The 20590-nt window shown below is 35.8% G+C and overlaps 1 protein-coding gene across 1 annotated transcript in view; it reads left to right on the top strand.

The window, feature by feature from the left end:
* LOC126775407 (fatty acid synthase-like) overlaps nt 1-19403 on the top strand; it is a 30129-nt gene extending 10726 nt beyond the window's left edge. Inside the window, exons 12-40 of the mRNA XM_050497300.1 lie at nt 3115-3266; nt 3476-3659; nt 3816-3964; nt 4464-4648; nt 4909-5028; nt 5125-5234; nt 6451-6641; nt 7445-7614; nt 8035-8298; nt 8433-8553; nt 8688-8978; nt 9987-10430; nt 10779-10949; nt 11588-11718; nt 11835-11985; nt 12213-12384; nt 12588-12700; nt 13941-14102; nt 14186-14314; nt 14525-14604; nt 15471-15626; nt 15872-16123; nt 16307-16460; nt 16687-16891; nt 17523-17673; nt 17877-18051; nt 18340-18516; nt 18607-18709; nt 18874-19403. Of these exons, the coding sequence (XP_050353257.1) occupies nt 3115-3266; nt 3476-3659; nt 3816-3964; nt 4464-4648; nt 4909-5028; nt 5125-5234; nt 6451-6641; nt 7445-7614; nt 8035-8298; nt 8433-8553; nt 8688-8978; nt 9987-10430; nt 10779-10949; nt 11588-11718; nt 11835-11985; nt 12213-12384; nt 12588-12700; nt 13941-14102; nt 14186-14314; nt 14525-14604; nt 15471-15626; nt 15872-16123; nt 16307-16460; nt 16687-16891; nt 17523-17673; nt 17877-18051; nt 18340-18516; nt 18607-18709; nt 18874-19403 (5393 nt within the window). The remainder of the gene's footprint in view (nt 1-3114; nt 3267-3475; nt 3660-3815; nt 3965-4463; nt 4649-4908; nt 5029-5124; nt 5235-6450; nt 6642-7444; nt 7615-8034; nt 8299-8432; nt 8554-8687; nt 8979-9986; nt 10431-10778; nt 10950-11587; nt 11719-11834; nt 11986-12212; nt 12385-12587; nt 12701-13940; nt 14103-14185; nt 14315-14524; nt 14605-15470; nt 15627-15871; nt 16124-16306; nt 16461-16686; nt 16892-17522; nt 17674-17876; nt 18052-18339; nt 18517-18606; nt 18710-18873) is intronic.
* The last annotated feature ends 1187 nt before the right edge of the window (nt 19404-20590 follow it).

Raw genomic sequence — 20590 nt, 5'->3', positions numbered from 1 at the left:
CATTCACTACATAGAATTGTGAAGCGCAACCATCTACTAAAACACGAAGGCTACGCTTGTGTAGGAAGCTCGCAATCCAGGTGCATAGCTGAGCAGGCAGACCATATGCCAGTAGCTTGGAGAGAAGACTTCTGTGCCAGACCCTGTCGAAAGCCTTGGAGATATCGAGGCTGACAGCCAACGATTCTCCATGCTTGTCGATAGCTTCACCCCAGAGGTGTGTTACGTACGTTAGAAGATCACCTTTTGGACCGTTTTGGTCGAAACCCGTACTGACGATCATTAATTAGACAGTGATCTTCTAGGTAATGGATCAGTTGGTTGTTTAGAATTCGTTCCATCACCTTACAAAGTACTGAGGTGATAGCTATTGGTCGATAATTTGCCGGGTCAGACCGATCCCCTTTTTTGGGAACCGCTTGCACATTAGCTCTTCTCCAAGCCTCCGGCACACATCCCGAGGAGAGAGAAAGTTGGAACAGGCGCGTTAACACGGGAGACAGCTCCGCCGCGCACTTCTTCAGCACAATGGCTGGTATTCCATCGGGACCACTAGCTTTCCGTATATCAAGTGATTGCAGCTCCGCACGCACATCACGTTGCCTGATTTTGATGTCAGGCATCGTGTGGCCACATGAAGGTATTGTTGGTGGCTGCGCACTACAATCATCGATCACAGAGTTGTCGGCAAAGAGTTTAGCCAGGTCGGCTTTCTCCTGCGGACTGTGAGCTAGTGATCCGTCCGGATTTCTGAGCGGTGGCAGCGAAGGTTGGCAGAAATTGTTTTGCACAGACTTGGTCAGTCGCCAGAAGCTACGGGAGCCCCTAGGATGCGAAATAAGGTCATGACCAATGTGTACAATGCGCTGTGCATCCGCTCTCGTATATGTCTTCCTACAGGACTTGGAATTTTTATTGTAGTTTGCTTTCAGTGAGTCAATGTTAGATGCCCCGCTAATGCAGCCGTTGATCCACGCGCGATATGCCGCCTGCTTAGATGATACAGCGTCGGCACATTCACGAGTGAACCAACGGTTACGCGTACCCCTATTGATGAGATCTGAGCTAGGAATGTAGTATTCCATTCCTAACATGATCTCATCAGCAACAGCAGCGGCACTAGCTGTCAGGTCATTCCCACTGAAGCAACGTTCCTTCCAAGGGACTGACGCATATTAATCGCGCATCCCGTCCCAATCTGCCGACTTATAGTGCCAAACGCGACGTTTGCATACCGCTGATGGCGGCAGCTTGGCCTGTGGCACTTTGGTAGATATACGGCCGTGATCCGAAGAACCAAGTGGAGCTTGAACCACAACCTGATATTCCACCGGGTGAGAAGTCAGCAGAAGATCCAGTAGAGAAGGCGCTTGCCCATCAATGTCTGGGATCCTGGTGGGCTGATCAACCAGTTGGGTCAAGTCGTGTGTGAGAGCAAAAGCATGAGCAGTTCTTCCAGCATGGTCAGTTTTGAGGGATTTCAACCATGATTCATGGTGAGCATTAAAATCCCCCAAAAACACCAATTCCGCGTTAGGAAACTGCTCTTGCGCAGCATCTGCCACCCGACTAAGATGGTCAAATAATCGGCTTGTCTCCAAGTCACCATTGTGGGATCTGTAGAGGCACACGTAGACTCGACTCTGACGAACCAGGTCCACACGTACCACCAACATGGAGAAGGAGGGGTCCTCCAAGCAGCGCATTCGGTGACAACAAACATCCGCCCTGACGAACAAGCATACTCCGGCTTTCGCTTTAAAAGATTCTTCAAGCATGTAGCCGGGATAGTTAAGGTAGCTGGTGTCGGCAGGGCGGAGTATTTGCGTCTCCGCATTGCTGGCCGTGCTGTCTCGAGATGGCGGTGGACAGCGTTGAGGTTAGCGTGGAGTCCTCGGATGTTAGAGAACTCGACCTCAAACAGCGTGGGTATGGTGGGGGTGTGCACCGCTGAACGACCGTTATTTCTTAGTTGCGCTACCATTTCGGAAAATAAGGAAAAGAGACGTGAAGCGAGCGACGTATTGCCACGATAGGGATGGGCAAAGTATGGAGGCGTGTTTTCCCAAATGGTTGCCAAAAGGGATAATATACCGATCCGCCGGACGGAAGGGCCCCCGAACCCCCCCGGAAGTGGCCGCTAGGACCCCACCTTCAGGTCACCAACAGGCACGACGGTCCACCCCGAGATTATGCGTGGCCTGGTGGGGCAGCCTTGCGAGCTGTTTAGGCACGCTCGGGCGCCTGTACTATGCCACGGGCGCCCAGCGGAACAGCCGTTTCTTCAGGTCTCCCTGTCCGGCAGGTCAATACAGTTTCCCCCGGCATTGGTTCAACAGCCGTCTCCACGGGACCAACACCCATCGCGGCAATACTCGCTCGGGCACTGGCTATACGCTGGCTGACCTCGAAACGCGGCTGCAAGCTACTTCACGAGTTTTTCACCATGCGTACGGTGGTAACCAGCCAGGCGGATGTTAGCATCATACCACCAGATGAGCAGATGGTCGCTCAGATATCCCTTAGTCGCCTCTTACGACACCCATGGGAGAGAGAGGGGCAGTGAAATGTTTTCTTTCTCCGTCACTGTACGGCATAACCGCACATTGACACTGTAAAATTGCATCAGAAATTTCTGAAATATTTATAATTATTCATTTAATTTATAAGTTAGTTGATATAAGGCAGATCGTCTGTTATTATTGGTATTATTTGACATATTATTATTGACCTCGATTATCAGCTTATAAAGCTGCAGATCTCGATATTCTGAATTCAAGCCTTAAATCGGTCTAATAAAATATATATATAGCTAAGTTCTATTCTAGAACGCAATTAGCTCATGAATATGAATAAAAAAATGTGGCCATCTTGGGACGTACAGCCGATGCTGAAATGATAGTTATAAAGTATGAACAATAATATAGAGTTTAATAAATAAATAAATCGAACTTATATAGAATTCGTGCCACGCAAGCACGCAATGTAGTAGAGAACGGCGTAGAGAGAACATGCATTAGAAAGTTACGTCAACGTTGCTTGCAGTCATGGGATACGAGTCGTTCTTAATCCCAAGGCGTGCCAATAGATGTTTTTTCTTAATTTTTACTTTAGGTCACAGTGTGGGTGAGTTGGGTTGCGCTTACGCAGATGGCTGTTTAACAGCAGAACAGACGATTCTCTCAGCATATTATGTCGGTTCGGTAACTGCTGACACTCCATTTATTAAGGGATCTATGGCTATTGTAGACCTTGGATATAAGGATGTAAGTTACATAATCTCATTTTTTTAATTCAATTAAGCAACTTCAATTATTTTAATCATAATAGTTTCTTAGATATTATTAATTAAATTACACATGTTTGTAACTCTTCGTATACTTAGTTTTTTAACTGTTCTATGTTTTAGTAAAATAAGATTTTGATGGAAGAGTATTATTAATATAATGTTGATTTGTTTTGTTTTTAAAAACAGATAAAAACTATACTTCCATCCGAAATTGAAGTAGCTTGCCACAATGGACCTGACTCTTGCATCATTTCTGGCCCAGTGGACAAAATAAAGACTTTTGTTGCCAAACTGGTAGCGCAAGGAATCTTTGCCAAGGAGGTATCTTGCAATAACATCGCCTACCATTCGCGATACATCGCTGAAACCAGTAAGTTTAATTTTATTTATTAGTTTTACTAGTTGATAAAATGTTTTATTTAACGTGGTTAATACCAGTCAGTAATTTTTTTAATAAAATTAAACAAGTAAAAAACCTGAACAAGCGCATTAAACCTTCAAAACTGAACTTTAAATTTTTAAACAGGGTCAACACTTCTAAAATATTTAAAGGTAGTGATTCCAACACCAAAACTACGTTCAGGGCGCTGGCTTTCCACTTCTATTCAGCAGGATTTGTGGAAAGGCCCCAAAGCTGAGATGTCTTCAGCTGAATACATCACTAATAATTTTCTTGTAAGTTTTTATCTACAGTTGGCATTTATCATCCTTTAATAGTTTTGAGTGCTCCGTTGGTCTGGTTATAGTTATAGTTTTCTAGCTTATAAGAATACAGATCCCGAGGCTCGTTCGTTACTCGTGTTTTGTCCAAAACCTGTTATTAGTAGCCTGCAATCTGAAATTTAGCAGTGTTTAGACTCCCGTGCCATTGAAAGCCTACTTTGGGCACCGGAACTCTTTCCGATAGTGTCGGATTGGCCTTTTCTTAAGATTATAAAAATGAGGAAATATTGAGTGCACCTGTTTTTACACTGTAATATGTAGTTACTGTTATACTCCTAAGATTTCAATGAACCCTTACTTTTCTTTCTCTCCCTTTCTCTTAATACTACTTTTTGTACAACAGTTGCGACTCGCGTCGAACGAAAATCACTTTATATAGTATTATATGAAATCTTAAATTATTGTAGAATACTATACAACTAATTGTGCTAAACATATATCTTTTCAATAGAATCCAGTGCTGTTTGAGGAGACGGCTTGCCTAATTGCTGACAATGCGATTATTATAGAGATTGCGCTAGATTGCCTCCTGCAGGAAAATTTACGTAGATATCTCAAGAAGGATAACATTAATATTTCACTTACTGAGAGAAATGACCCAGACAACGTACAAGCTTTATTCACGGCCCTGGGCAAGTAAGTGCTTAAATTTCCTGTATGAATCTTTTAATTAATATTATGAATATTAGGACATATAGAGGCCTACCTGAAAAAAAGCTACAATAGATACAATAAGTAACGCAAAATATCAATGCTAATGTCTCTTATACTGTCACTGTCAGTACGGCATATTTCGTTATTATTGGATCATTCACCACAAAAGTATTAATAAAGTTATACGATTTTCAATTTTTTTTGAAGTATAAGAGCCGAAGTAAAAAGTGCCATATTTACAGGTGTTACGAAGTCGGATTGAACCCGCACCTCGCCAATATTTACCCGACCATTAATTTTCCTGTGTCGCAAGGAACTCCGATGCTTTCACACTTGGTTGAGTGGAAACACACTGAAGATTGGTGAGTTCAAATACATGTATCGTTAAAATTTTAAATTTCATATCAAAAAGACAGAAATATTTTCTAACACTTCTCTTTGTTTCGCATTTACTGTAGGTACGTAACATACTACGGAGGCAAAGTTATGATGACTTTAAGTGAGAGGGCGGTGGTCATGTCCATTACAGATGAAATGAGCGAGTTCATGGTCGGTCACGTTATTGATGGTAAGGTTATTTTCATATTGTAAGAAGAGCCATCTGATAATTAGTGATGCCAATGTCTGTAGGCGAAGGGGACCTTCACGGGAGACATTGGCACTGTTACTGTGAATCATTCCTCAGACTATCGATTCGCCACCAATTATTGGAACAAAGGTGTTCCTTGTGTGTATAATTACATTGGCTCACTCACTATTTAAACCGCCACAAGTAACACAAAACATTAATAAAGGTTTCTATATGATTCACTCGAAGGTGCAAGCTTGTTTTGTCTGTATGTATGTAACCACCCACTCACATTCTATTCAATTCATACATATTCTATCGCCAAACAGCAATACTTTTTTTTTTATAGAATAGGAAGGCGGACGAGCATATGGGCCATCTGATGGTAAGTGGTCACCAAACGCCCTTAGACTTTGGCATTGTAAGAAATGTTAACCATCGCTTACATCACCAATGCGCCACCAACCTTGGGAACTAAGATGTTATGTCCCTTGTGCCTGTAAATACACTGGCTCACTCACCCTTCAAACCGGAACACAACAATACCAAATACTGCTGTTTTTATACTAAATATGTTGTGTTCCGGTTTAAAGGAAGAGTGACAGGTACAAGAGTAACAACATCTTAGTTCTCAAGGTTAGTGTCGCATTGACGAAGGAATGGTTGACATTTCATAAAGCGATAATGTCTATGAGCGATGGTGACTATTTGCTATCGGCTGATGGTATTTTGTATGAAAAAATATAAATATATATAATAATACAAAGATTTATTACATGAAGCTCACACTCGGTTTTTTATTAAATATATATACCCTACCCTTATACCTACTTAATGATTTTCAAATTAAAAGCTACCATCGGCTCGGAAAATAAAATACCCTGACCTTTTTTGTGAGATTTTTTTATAGCTTTTATACAATCTTTATTCACATTATAAATGCGAAAGTGAGTTTGTTTGTTTGTTTATGTGTTAGTATATTTGTAACATCTTAACGTCTTAACTACTCAACTGATCATCATAAAAATTTCCATAACGTGACATAATAAAAAGTGAAGATACACTTCATACGTTATATAAACTTATGATAGTATAAAACAATTGTGTCCAATTGATTTATATTTTTTGTAATATATCAGTCATTCCTGTAAAAAACATTTATTGAACGTTTGTTCTTATAATCGAATAATCCTGTGTATTTAAATTTCCATCCAAGGTCGCAACCTGTATCCTGCAACCGGTTACTTATTGATGGCGTGGGAAAGCCTTGCAATGATAATGAGAGAGCTGTTCATAGAAGTTTCCGTGGTGTTCGAGAACGTACGATTCCAAAGAGCTACTCACATCCCTAAACAAGGAAGTTTAGAGTTCATTGTTGTGGTTCATAGAGGAAGTGGACAATTTGAGGTTAGCATATGTTAAGTTTATCTAAATAGAGAGTTCTATATCGTTAATACCGGATAGATAATAGAGGGCACGTTTTTTGTCATTGCACGTACTGCATTAGGTATTAGTAGAAAATTTGCAGATTTAAAATAAAAGCTTTTTCTTGACTTTAAAAAACAAACAAGTTCACATGAGTAACCACATGAGTAAAATAACAACGTCCTGCACTGTTAAATTTTTTGACTACGGCAAGAAATTTAATAGTTTCTATTTCTTACCAATTGAATTTGGTAATTTTTACGTTAATCATACTCATACATATATCTTACATTGTTCGATACCTTAAAATTTTAGTTTACATTATATCGGCTTCAATCAATTATTCTATATAACAACCCACAATTAGTTTTGGTTGTCATGCACGCTGCACTTGTCAAAAAATGGGAGTAAATGCTCTCGTCTTGCTAGTTGACAATTGTCACTTTCGGACAAGGACGTAAGTAGCCGGCCTTTTGTGCAACAGTTGTGTACATTTTTCAAATTTTTGCATTCTTATCGTGGTGGTGACCAGCGTGAAATAAATACTTAATAAAACAGAGAGAGCACCGAAAATATCAGAATTGAATTGAGCAAGATCGAAAAGTAAAGCCTATGCAGAAAAGCAAAATCCCTCAAGCCAAAGCTTCTTAACTGCTGTCAAATTCACATTTATTTATTTTATTTTGTAATGAGTATGTTATAAATTTTAAAATAAAATATAAATATTGAAATTTTCATTTAACTTTATAGTATTGTTAAATAAATTCAATAATAAAATCGAACAGATCTTTGAAAGCGGAGCATCCATTGTCACTGGAACTATTTACGCAAAGAAGAACGTTGGACAGGATTACCGTGTGCTTCCAGTTGAGCCTGAATCCAGAGGACCCAATGTTAAACATCTACTCACAAAGGACTTCTACAAGGAGTTACGTCTTAGAGGCTACCAGTATAGGTATGCAGATAAAATTCAACTAAAAAGTTCTTATTTACTATGTTAGTCATATCATCACTTGGCTGAAATAAATACATTTTGTTTATAAAATTTAACGAAAAATTGATAAATTTCATACAGTGGGCTTATATATGATTTTCCATAAATTTTAGTATAGTTATCCAAAGTCAGTCACGAACTAGCATCACAAACATATTTATGAAAACTCATTTATACTAAAAATACCTATCTGCAAAATAAAATGTAGTATTTCATAGTCTTATCTTAGTAGACGTATTTTGCGAACAAGATTGCTATTTCAAAATATCCAGTTAATTGAAGAAATAACAAAGGCTATGTTAAAATATATTCATAAAGAAAAACGCAATATGCTCATTTGAGTTTGGATTATGCAGTAATTAAAGCTCATTTTAATTACAGCGGCTACTTCCGAGGTGTAATCAACAGTAACGTGGAGGGCACCCGTGGTTGCCTGGCCTGGGTCAACAACTGGGTCACATTTTTGGACTGTATGATGCAGATGAAGATCATTGGTAATGATACCCGAGGACTTTTCGTGCCTACCAGAATTGATAAACTATGTATTGACGTTAATATGCACTATGACGCTATATCGAAAATGAACCCTAATTCTAAGACTCAAGCGTTTGAGATTAGGGTTAATCCTACTATTGACGTTATCAGGTAACCTTGCAAAGTCCTTACTTAAATGAAAAAAATAATATAAATTATATACAGATTACTTTTGATTCTTTTTAAATACTACAATGTTATATTATTATCGTGGGATTAATTTAATTTCTTTTCTTATTCGCCAGAGCCGGTGGTGTAGAAATTCGAGGTTTACACGCCACACCAATTTCAAGAAGGGTTCCCCTTGGCGTACCAGTTTTAGAAAAAAACATATTCATCCCTAACTTTGGAAAGTCTAAGATGAAGGTACAAGGTTAAACATTTTTAATTACAAATATTTTAAAATTAGTCGTTACTCGCACTTTTTTTATTTAAGTATTCTTTTGTCAAATTAAACATAGCAAATAATGTATAACAAAATAAAACCAAATCATTTCTAGATTGAAGATATTCTCCGAAGCAATGTTCAGCTCATTCTTGAAAATAGGCAAATTTACAAATTTAAAAGCATTGAAATCGTTGACGATGAATATAAAACTGCTGGATTTGAACCTATACTAGATAAAGTAGCAGACGTCTTAGGTGACCTACCTTTGCTACAAGCTGAATTGTCTGTTTTGTGTGAGGATCTTATCGAATTGCCATCAAATATTTCTATGAAAAATAAGAAAATTATTGGAGAAAACAATATTTTAGTACTTATCGGTGCTAATCTGCTCCAAAGAGATGAAGTAAGTAATATTAAAAAAAAAAATTAAATATACAAAACAAAAAATGACATAACGCACAGAATCAATATTAAGCTTATAAATGATAAGTTTTTATAAATGTATAAAATTACCTAAATGCTGTCATTTTTAGTCCAACATGGTGGCCACCACTAAATGGCCATTTATCAATTCCCTTATGACATGGGTATCAAACCAAATCACAATCGCATTAGAGCAACGTGGTGGAATAAGCTCCATACCTTCAGGGATTTAATTTTTATTACGTAATATCAATCCAATTTTAAACAAGTGCAGTAATAGCTGCATACACATTCCTAGACGTACATAAACTACAAGATAGCTGATTGCTCTGTTATATTGTTTAGAGAATATCGCTGGATTTACTTAACTATTCATAAATTATCAACATCTACGTTAATAACGTCTTAATATATATTACCGTAACAGCCTGTGAATGTCCCACTGCTGGGCTAAAGGCCTCCTCCTCTCCTCTTTTTGAGGAGAAGGTTTGGAGCTTATTCCACCACGCTGCTCCAATGCGGGTTGGTAGAATTCACATGTGGCAGAACTTCAGTGAAATTAGACACATGCAGGTTTCCTCACGATGTTTTCCTTCACCGTAAAGCACGAGATGAATTATAATCACAAATTAAGCACATGAAAATTCAGTGGTGCTTGCCCGGGTTTGAACCCACGATCATCGGTTAAGATTCACACGTTCTTACCACAGGGCCATCTCGGCTTTTAATATATATTAAGGCACACATATTTTAATATATATTAAGGCACATATAATTAATTATTTATCTGTTGACCGTAAATTATTTAAAATATTGAAAAACGCAAAAATCTCTACAAGCTTATCTGTAATTACTGTTATTACACAACGATGTCTCTCATAGCTTGGTTTGATTAGCTTGGTCTAAAAAAAATGTTTTTAACTGTGGTAAGCAAAATAAGAATTACTAATTCTTTAAACAATTATTTAATAAGATCATTGTCTGTTAGGTACTTAAAGACGCGTTTGCATCTCTATGCGACAAAGGGTTTATCATGAGCCGTGAAAAAGAACCAATTAATCCAAAAGATTACTCCGAAAAATACGACATCATAACCATACAAGATACTGGTCTCGAATACGTGGTCCTCTTCAAAAAACGAGAGCGTGTAAAGGCAGCTAAATTTATCAATATCATCTCAAGCGATGAAACATACGATTGGATAGACAAAGTAAAGCAAGGTCTTAATATTGGACAAAAAGTGGTTTTATATAGCCAAAATGAGCCTATAAATGGACTATTAGGTCTAATTAACTGTCTAAGAAAGGAACCTGGAGGTGAAACGATATATGGTCTATTAATTGCTGATCCTTCAGTTCCACCATTCCACCCAGATTTAGAATTCTACGAAGAGCAGTTAAATATGGATTTGGCTATCAATGTTTATCAAGACGTAAGTGCAAAACGTTATAAGATAAGATGTCTGTTTTTTATTTCGATTGATTCATAAGTTCAATTATTTATATTAATATTTTTTCATTTATATAGTGTTTTTTTTTCAATCTATATTGGAAGCGTCAAATGGGCTTTGTTGTTTAATGTTTTTTGATTAATAATCACGACCCAAAAAAATGGGACTGTAAAAATATTAGTATTCTTTACGTCATAAATAGTTCGATTCGTACGCGCTTACAATTATGACCACATAAACAAAATCAAACTGTTAGTGATTGGCAATAAATTTAAAAAAAATCGTGTTAAATATGATATAATTTTAATATATAATACTTTTTATAATCAGGGTCAATGGGGCACGTACCGTCACTTACTCCTCGGTGACTTGGATACAGTCAAGGCCCACCACGCCTACGTGAACACAGTTACAATTGGAGACCTCTCCTCGCTGACCTGGCTGGAGGGACCCATAAGAGTTAATCAAGCTTATAAGAACCCAGGAAATATTGTTGTAAACGTAAGTAAAATATGTAATAAGATGTTACATAAGTTTTTAATATTGAATGTAGTCGAATTTGTTATGTACAGTCGCTATAGTCTCTACATATTTTATTTAAAAAAACCCTACTACTAATTGTATTAATGACAAGGTTATTAAAAATGTGTGTAAGCTGAGATGGCCCAGTGGTAAGAATGTGTGAATCTTAACCGATAATCGTGGCTTCAAACCCGGGCAAGCACCACTGCATTTTCATGTGCTTAATTTGTGATTATAATTCATCTAGTGCTACACGGCGAAGGAAAATATAATGTAGAAACCTGCATGTATCTAATTTAACTGAAATTCTGCCACATGTGTACTCCACCAGCCCGCATTGGAGCAGCTTGGTGGAATAAGCTCCATACCTTCACTTCAAAAAGGGAGAGGAGGCCTTAGCAATGGGACATGCACAGGTAGTATGTAGCTGTGTCTGTGTGAGCGTGTGTGTAGAGGGACTTTATTGTTTTTGTTTTATGATGATAAAGAAATAACATTTATGAGTATATGTGTCTATGATATATAGTTAGGGAGGCCATATATTAGGATGTTGAATGTATATTTGCTTGGTTGAAAATGTTATTTTTGTAAAAAGTAGGTTATATTTTTATATGCAGGTATACTGCACGGCTTTAAACTTCCGCGACGTAATGACGGCAATGGGACGCGTGTCGGTCGATGCCGTCGCACAAGGCAGGCTTGCGCAAGAGTGCGTACAAGGGTTTGAAATTGTCGGCAGAACGTGCAAGTGAGTTCTAAATTTAAAACGTAAAATGACTTCTTGCGGATTACCTTCAATTTCGTCTTTAGTGATATTTTGTAGTTATTTTATAAATAGTTTTAAATTAAAACGTATTAATTCAGTGGTACTCGAGTTATGGGCATGGTAAGGAATAGCGGTATGGCTAACATGGTGGTAGTAGATAAGGCGCTCTTATGGGGCTTCCCTGACGAATGGACTTTCGAAGAAGCTGCCAGTGTGCCTGTGGCATATGGAACTGTATACTATGGCTTGGTAAGTGAGTTATCACTTGTTTTTAATTACCTCCTTGGTTACATAGCTTTCGAATTCTTGTGCTTACAAAAGCCACAACGTAGTAATACAACCTACTGATTAATGATTCCTTTCCGACACTGCAGGTAAAAACCGATATGTAATGCAGTAATAAGAGTTCTTATCTTAACAGATTATATTTAAGATATTTATATTATTCTATAATTATATTTAATGCATTTGAATAGGTGATGGTAGGCAAGATCCAAAAAGGAGAATCAATATTGATCCATGCGGGTTCTGGTGGTGTTGGTCAAGCCGCAATCAGCGTGGCTCTTCACTTCGGATGCGAAGTGTTCACTACTGTTGGTACTCCTGAGAAACGAGCCTTCATAAAAAGACTTTTCCCTCAACTTAAAGGTAATATTGGTTTTCTTCCTTAAAATCGTTTCGTTAAATAAAATGGTAAGTGCAAGGAGACCAAAAAATAACTGTTATTGGGGATTTGTAGTTATAATTATGTAAATCTGTAGTAACTCAAGAACCAGTTAGTATGTAAATATGTAGAGTAAGATTTTATTAGTATGGAAATCCCGATTTAAGCTCTAACGTCTCCTTCACAGACAGTCATATCGGTAATTCTCGTGACATATCCTTCGAAGCCATGGTCAGGAAAGAAACAAACGGAAAGGGAGTAGATTTGGTACTCAATTCTCTTGCCGATGACAAATTACAGGTATTTTGAAATGTTTATTTCTGTTATATTTAAACAAGAAATCATATCTAATATTGTGAACCAATAAAATTGTATTCTACAAGTCGTGTACATATTTAATAACATGTATTATCAATTTCCCTGAGTATCATATTGTTGTTATTTTAGATACTGAACTTTTAGGGTATCATAATAGTATACACTAAAAGATTTGCTTAGTACTAATACTACTTTAACCTTACCTTATTTAGTATATAAGATAATAGGGTATAAAAAGTTAATTAATGAATTTTTGACGAGGACTGTTATATACTGTAAGAATATCTATTTTCTTTCCTATCATTTTTGGAACGAAGTTCTTTTACGCGGCTTACAGTAGAGTGAAATGACAGTGACCAAGGTCATGTCACACTACGAAATTACGTTCATACTCTGCTAACCAAATGCTACAAAATGCGATGCGTTGGGCAGTCGAATTCAGTATTGCGCGAGCGCTTATGGAGGTAGGCTATGCCAAATTTTTGAACGCCAAACGATAGACCGTGATTTTCAAAGTGCGCCTACCATTTTATTATTAATTAAGATACTTAAAAAAAGTTACTTAAATATAAGCAAACCCAATCAAAATAATAAATTTTACTAAACATACTTACCTAACCTTCTTAGAAATACAAAAATATAAAAGTAATTCAAAACCATATAAGTACCTATAGCGCTACGGCTTACGAGCCACACGCAAATCCCAATTCCGAAGCTTGGGCTATTGTCACAATTCCCATCATAAACTTGGTTTAATTGTAGGGGTAAATTAATAAAATAATGTTAAAATAGTAGTTAATTCCTTAAAAGGGGGGTTACTATTGTTATAAAAAAAAGTGTTACTTGAATAATTGAAATTAATTCTTTATCTTTGATTAGAGAGAGAGTTGCAAAAAAGTTGAGGCGCTCTTTAGTGTGACATAAATACAATAATATAATCAACTAAAATCACAATATAAAGTTTTGAGTCGAATAAATATCGCAAAGAACTTTTTCTTGACGGGAATCCCCCGACCGCACATTTTTTCATGTATGCCTTTATTCGTACGCTTGTAATTGTAAATTAATTTTCGTTCAATCATAAAGCAGAAACGTGTTTTCCGTAAATTCGTTTTTCTTTCACCTGTTTCCAATTCTCGTCAAATATAATATATTAAAATTCAGCATATAAGTGAACAAAATGACCGAAACTAAATGGAATTCAATTTAATTTCTTATTCAGGCTTCGATTCGCTGTCTCGGATATCGCGGCCGCTTCTTAGAAATCGGAAAGTTCGACATCGGCAACAACACACTCATCGGCATGTCCGCCTTCCACAAAGAAATCTCCTTCCACGGAATCGTGTTGGACTTCATCTACGACCAAGGCGATGAGTTTAGAAAGGTATTCTTTAAAAAATATAGTTTTGTAAAATTAGCATGACTACAACTATAAGTTTTTACTATAAAAAATAAAACTTTGAACAGAACCTTCAAGATTTACTGTTAACTGGTATTATGAGCGGCGCTGTCCGTCCACTTACGTACTGTATTTTTGAGAAAAATCAAATCGAGACCGCATTCAGATATATGGCCTCTGGGAAACATATTGGAAAGGTAAGTACAAAAATCATTTGGAATTTGATTCAACCAAAAATATGTTCATTTTTATTATTTTTGTTATGTGCTATTGATATATTATTTATTAACATAAATAATACGTAAGTTTTCGACTCCTCAAAATGTCAATAATTGAGTAACAAAATAATAATAATAATTTACAACAGAGACTTGTGGTTAACCCATTTTCATAAATAAATATTTCAGGTGATTATTAAAATTCGTGATGAGGAACGAGGTATTCGTTTTACAAAACCAAAGAACATATGCATGGAAGCTGTCCCTAGGTATGTTACTAAAGACTGATAAACGAAAACTCATTTTTTTTTTTTTTTTTTTAATTGTACATTTTTCACACACGGCCATCTGATCCCAAATTAAGCTTGTACAAAGCTTGTGCTATGGAAACCAGACAACTGATATACTACATATACTACTTTTCTTTTGTAAATACATACTTATATAGATAATTACACCCAGACTCAGGACAAACAGACATGTTCATGCGCACAAATGTCTGTCCTGGGTGGGAATCGAACCCACAACCTTCGGCGTGAAAGGCAAGTGTTCTACCAACCACGCCAACTGGCTCGTCAATTTTTATCAATATAAATCAAATATTATGTGACATCACCTTAGCTACCAAGCTTCACTGGTGGTTCAACGTGATATAATAAGATTTACTTGTGGTAGGGCTTTGTGCAAGCTACTTGGTAGGTACCACTAACTCATCAGATATTCTACCGCAAAACAATACTTGGTATTGTTGTGTTCTGGTTTGAAGGGTGAGTGAGCCAGTTTAATTACTCAATCAATCTTAGTTCCCAACCTTGGTGGCGCATTGGTGATGTAAGCGATGGTTAACATTTCTTCTAATGCCAATATCTATGGGCGTTGCTGACCACTTACCATCTATCTCATCTAGGCCTTTGCTCGTCCGCCAATCTATACTTTACCAAGTAATAACTTCAAAGGTGCTTTTATGAGTATACTTTAAGATTTTAAGAGGATTGATTTCATCGATATTTGATGGTGACCTTAAACCGACTTAACCGAATTGCAAAATCCTAAAGTTGATTTCGATTTTTTTTTTAATTAAGTATTTTCGTAAAAGTATAAGATTATTTATTTTATTAGATTTTTTTTCCTTTAGATACATGTGTGATGAAGAATTAGTGTACATTGTGGTGGGAGGTCTGGGCGGCTTTGGCCTGGAGCTCACAGATTGGCTCATCATGAGAGGAGCCAGGAAAGTGCTTCTCACCTCAAGAAAGGGAATCAGTAATGGTTATCAATCATCTCGGCTTAGGTAAGTAATATTTACTTATTTATTGTAAATTGTTGATGTATCAACATTTCTTATTCCTAATGGCAAGATTATTTTACGTTGCAGTATTTGAAGTGCAAAATAATTCTGAGAAGGCATTAGGAAAACTATTAAGTTATATTTTATTGCTAATGAAAGATATGTAATAAACTAGCAGTGGGACCTTTATACATTACTTGATTTTTACTTTTTCTTGTTTGTGTTTGATAAAATTTAACTTTAAATAGAGCATGGACGGGCTATGGAGCTGATGTACAAATTTCAACTCATGATGTCACAACAGAGGAAGGATGTGAACAAATGCTGAAGATGGCGAACGCTATGGGAGACGTTCAGGCGATATTCAACTTGGCAGTGATATTGAAAGATTCAATTTTCCAGAATCAGACCCCAGAGTCTTTTAAAGCGTCATTCGCTCCTAAAGCACTGGCTACGATGAATTTGGACAAACTGTCACAAATAATGTGCCCTAAGTTAAAGTGAGTTTACTACCATTATCTTTTTAGTTAAATCAAAAACTTCAAAAATAATTGTTTTATTGGACCTAAACATTCATTTCTAGCCATATAATTAATTCGTCCATTCGGTATGCGGAATAACTCTTTAATGAGATGACTTAGCGTCATTAATATAATAAGTAATCATTTTTCGGTATCCACCAGGGACTTCGTGATATTCTCATCCGTATCTTGCGGTCGCGGCAACGCTGGTCAGACCAACTATGGTTTCTCTAACTCCGTGATGGAGAGGATCTGTGAAAGGAGAAAGAAGTTTGGCCTCCCCGCGCTCGCTGTACAGTGGGGTGCTATAGGAGATGTGAGTGTCACGAAACGGGCGATGTGGTTAAATTTGATCATATTTTTGATAAAGATGATTAGTTGGTACATTTGTGATAAACCTTGTGCCATAACTAACTAATGCAACATAGATCTAGGCAGCTTTCAGTTTCGAGCTTTTAAAGATTATTGATTTATATAACTTTGGAAATTCTGATACCAGTCCGATTAAACCACTAAAGAGATCTTACTATGTTTTTGCGTAGGTGGGTCTCGTAGCAGACATGCAAGATGAAGACGTCCAATTAGAGATCGGTGGCACCCTCCAACAAAGGATTTCCTCCTGTCTCCTCACTCTCGACAAATTCTTGAAACAGGATTCCGTGATTGTGTCCTCAATAGTGGTAGCTGAAAAAAAGATTGGAGGTTCTGGATATGAAAACGCCGTAGATGCTGTTGCGCAGATTATGGGCAAGAAAATCCAACATATTGCACTATATACATAAATATACTAAACATATAAACATAATTCAGTTAATGTTTACATCGTAAACTTAATAAATTCGTTAGCGCCATAAAATTACGAAATTTATGTCAATTATCTCTATTTCATACATAAACACAGATTGAGTTTAATAGCAAAATTACTGAATACGCACTTTATTATGGTGAAAGGTAAAAGGTTTCGAAACTGTTTCGAAATTATATTATTGGTGATCTTTTTGATTTATGATACTTAAACTTTCGGTAATTGTCAGAGAATCGACCAATTAAAGTGCACAAAGTCACCTTAGTGATATCATCAGTAAGTTGAAATTGTACTGATCGACTTAGCACAGATAAATAGAAACGTGTGATCATAGTTAACTTATCGTGATTACTAATTTTGATTGTTTAGATTCCAAAAAAAAATAATAATTCATATTTAATTAAATTTGTACAACATAAACAATAACCGCTTTTGTGATACATGGAATCAAAAGTTGTACATTATGCTTAAAGTTAGGGAGCAATCCAACAAGTTTTACAAAAATTAATTAGGAGTTGTTTTTAATTGAGATAAAACCTAATACTAAACTATATTATAATATTTAATTTCTAGGTATCAAAGATCTGAAGACAGTATCTCAGCAAGTGGTTCTTGCTGAACTAGGAATGGACAGTATGACGGCGGTCGAGATCAAACAGACCTTAGAGCGAGAATTCGAGATTTTCCTGACAGCGCAGGATATCAGATCCTTGACATTAGCGAGGTAGATTAATCTTTCTCTCCTTATCATTATTCTTATTATTATTTGATTCTTAGCTCATTAATTTGTTTAGAACATATAACTTCAACGTAAAGCAACTTCTCTAAATGCTTACACATTACTAATATATTACATAAAAATAAATGACTGGGCCTTATACCTTATACCATTAATTCTATATACATTTTAAATATATATACCCTCAGGTTAGAAGAAATAGCAATTAAAAAAAAAGCGGAATCATCGACGTCGGTTTCATCACATCCTTTCATCCTTGATAAGGCGGCTGGTCTCCGAGTTTTGATGAGAAATGTTGGTGATGAAAATTTAACGTCTGAACCTTTTATATACATGCCGTCTATGGTTAACGATAGCCCTGAGGTAAAGAAATTGTATCTTTTGCGAAATTTCAACAAAGACAACACAATACATTCTAGTTTGCGTATATCACCTTTTAAGAGTTTTTATCAAATAGAATAATCGTGTCTAATGATATTAAATAGCAATTAAAATCGTCAAGATAAGGTGTGGGCTATGGCTATAATTATGATATTTATACAATAAGTGGTTCCAGAAAATTAGTTTATCTCCTAATTAAATAAATAAATAAAAAACACAAAAAATTAAAATGCCAAACAGAATAATTAACATGATTAAAAAAAATTACAGACCGACGTATCAGTTCAAGAAAATGAGTTGACAATGTTCGTGCTGCCCGGTATAGAAGGTTGCGCTGCGGAAATGGCGGCCTTATGTCGTAGACTTAAGGTCAAGATTTGTGTCTTGCAGTACGGCTTTGAAAATAAGGGAGATACCTTGGACACCTTAGTCAATAGATTGCATAAGGTTTACTAAGAATTTATTAATTATAATAAGTATGTTATAAATATTGTTAATAAATATAATAAGTATGTTATTACCCAAATTTTGTTTCAGACGATACAATCAAAATTAGCTCCTGGAAGTCCATACATACTTCTCGGATACAGTTTCGGTACCTTACCCATGCTAATACTGGCAAACCTGTTGGAAAGTGAAGGTTTGTATTTAAAAAAAATCCTACTTTTTCTTGTATATTAATTAATAGTTAACGCAAAAGTCAGAATAAGTAAATAATATTGTAGTAGTCACATCTCAATTCTTTGTTCATTCAGCCCAAATATTTTTTTTTTTTGCAATAAAGCATCAATTCAAACTTTCCAGGTCACAATGGCAAATTATTCTGCTTAGATGGCAGTCCGGAATTCCTATATAGCATGGTTACCACGAAATTGTCCACTACGAGCGACACTCAGTTACAAAACAGCCTCATTTGCCATTGTATAGACATGATTTCTCCGAAAAACGACGTCAGTAGCTCGCTCATGGAGAAACTAAAAGAAATCGAATCATTTGATGAGAAAATAAAATATGCTATAACAGCATCCCCTGCTCAGTCTAAATATTCCGATGAATTCGTAAAATCGATTGCATATTCAAGTTTCGATCGTTTTAAAATGATCCTCGGTCAAGCCAAACTGAAGAAGATCAAAGCTCCAATTGTTCTAATGCGTCCGGATGTTAATCCACAATTCTTGGTGATTGAAGAAAATTATGGTCTGGACAAATACACTGAAGGTCCCGTGACCGTTCATCTAGTAGAAGGTAACCATGTCAGTATAATTGATAATAAAGACTGTGCGAATATTATCAATAAAGTTTTAGCTGGACAAGATGAAGCAAGATTGGACTGAATCATGTAACGAGTTTGGTCGATAAGCAGTGAAAAGTGGACTTAATATTAGGTTTCCTCTAGTATATTTATTTTTGTTATTAAACTTATAGGATAGATTGTTAGAACTTAAGTTTTAAATATATTTATTTATATATGTACAAAACTTTGTCAAAATAAGTCATTGTTATAAATTTTAAGCGTATAGTTTTATTGTTTGTACTTAAATAAATATTCGATAGTTAGGAAGAAGCAACGAGTCTGGACCCAGAATGAAGAGAAATTTAAGTTTATTGTATTTAGCTAACAATCAATATGGACAGCGTACCAGCTCTTATCTATATCTACATGATTCCTCGGTTAATACATAGCTTAGATAACAACAAGACGAGAAATAACCAATAAGAATAATATTAAGTATAAGTTGAAGATGTATTATTTAAAACAATTATTTTACATACAGATTTACATACCATATACGCTTTATTGTATGTAAATCCATAAACGTAATGGCATTCAAGATAAACGTTCGTGGTATTTGTATCGCTATAATTAAGGTGTTATATGGTTGTTTATATTATAATATATAGTTTAATATCCTGGGACAATAAATAAAAAATAATAATGACATCGTTAATTTACAAAGAAATATAGTAATAAGAATTAGATTTCCAATGTGAAAATTTGTTAGACAGACAAATAAAGCTAATCTTTTTGTTTTTATCTTACATATTTACGTCACTGTCAATGTTGAATGTTCATATCATATTATAACTAAAATATTATTTAAAAAGTCATGTTATTGAAATGTCAGAGCTAGCGATAGTATTAACAAATTGGTTCCTCTTGCTATTCAAATTGTCTTTGATTATCTCTATTAGCCTTTTTCCTTCTATTGATTTATTTCTTAAGTTTGTATATTTTGGATATTTCAGTTTCGATTCTAGTGAATATATAAGATTTGTATGTCACGCTGACTTTTATTGATCGTTTCTTTTGTATTTATTTTTATCTTTTAAATTAAAACTAAATCATAACCGTGTTGTTTACTCTTTTTTTTTTATATTCGCTGGGATGGCAAATGACTACTCCACCTGATGGTAAGTGGTAGTTTATCTTTATCCTTATCCAAATTTATTGGTTTTAAATAAATTATAACTAAATTCAAAAATAGAAGGGTTACTAGTAATTCTTGCAACATTTATATTT

Source organism: Nymphalis io, chromosome 18, assembly GCF_905147045.1.
Source record: "Nymphalis io chromosome 18, ilAglIoxx1.1, whole genome shotgun sequence".
Lineage (NCBI taxonomy): Eukaryota > Metazoa > Arthropoda > Insecta > Lepidoptera > Nymphalidae > Nymphalis > Nymphalis io.
Note: the sequence above shows the minus strand (reverse complement) of the source record. Positions and strands in the feature narration are given on the sequence as shown.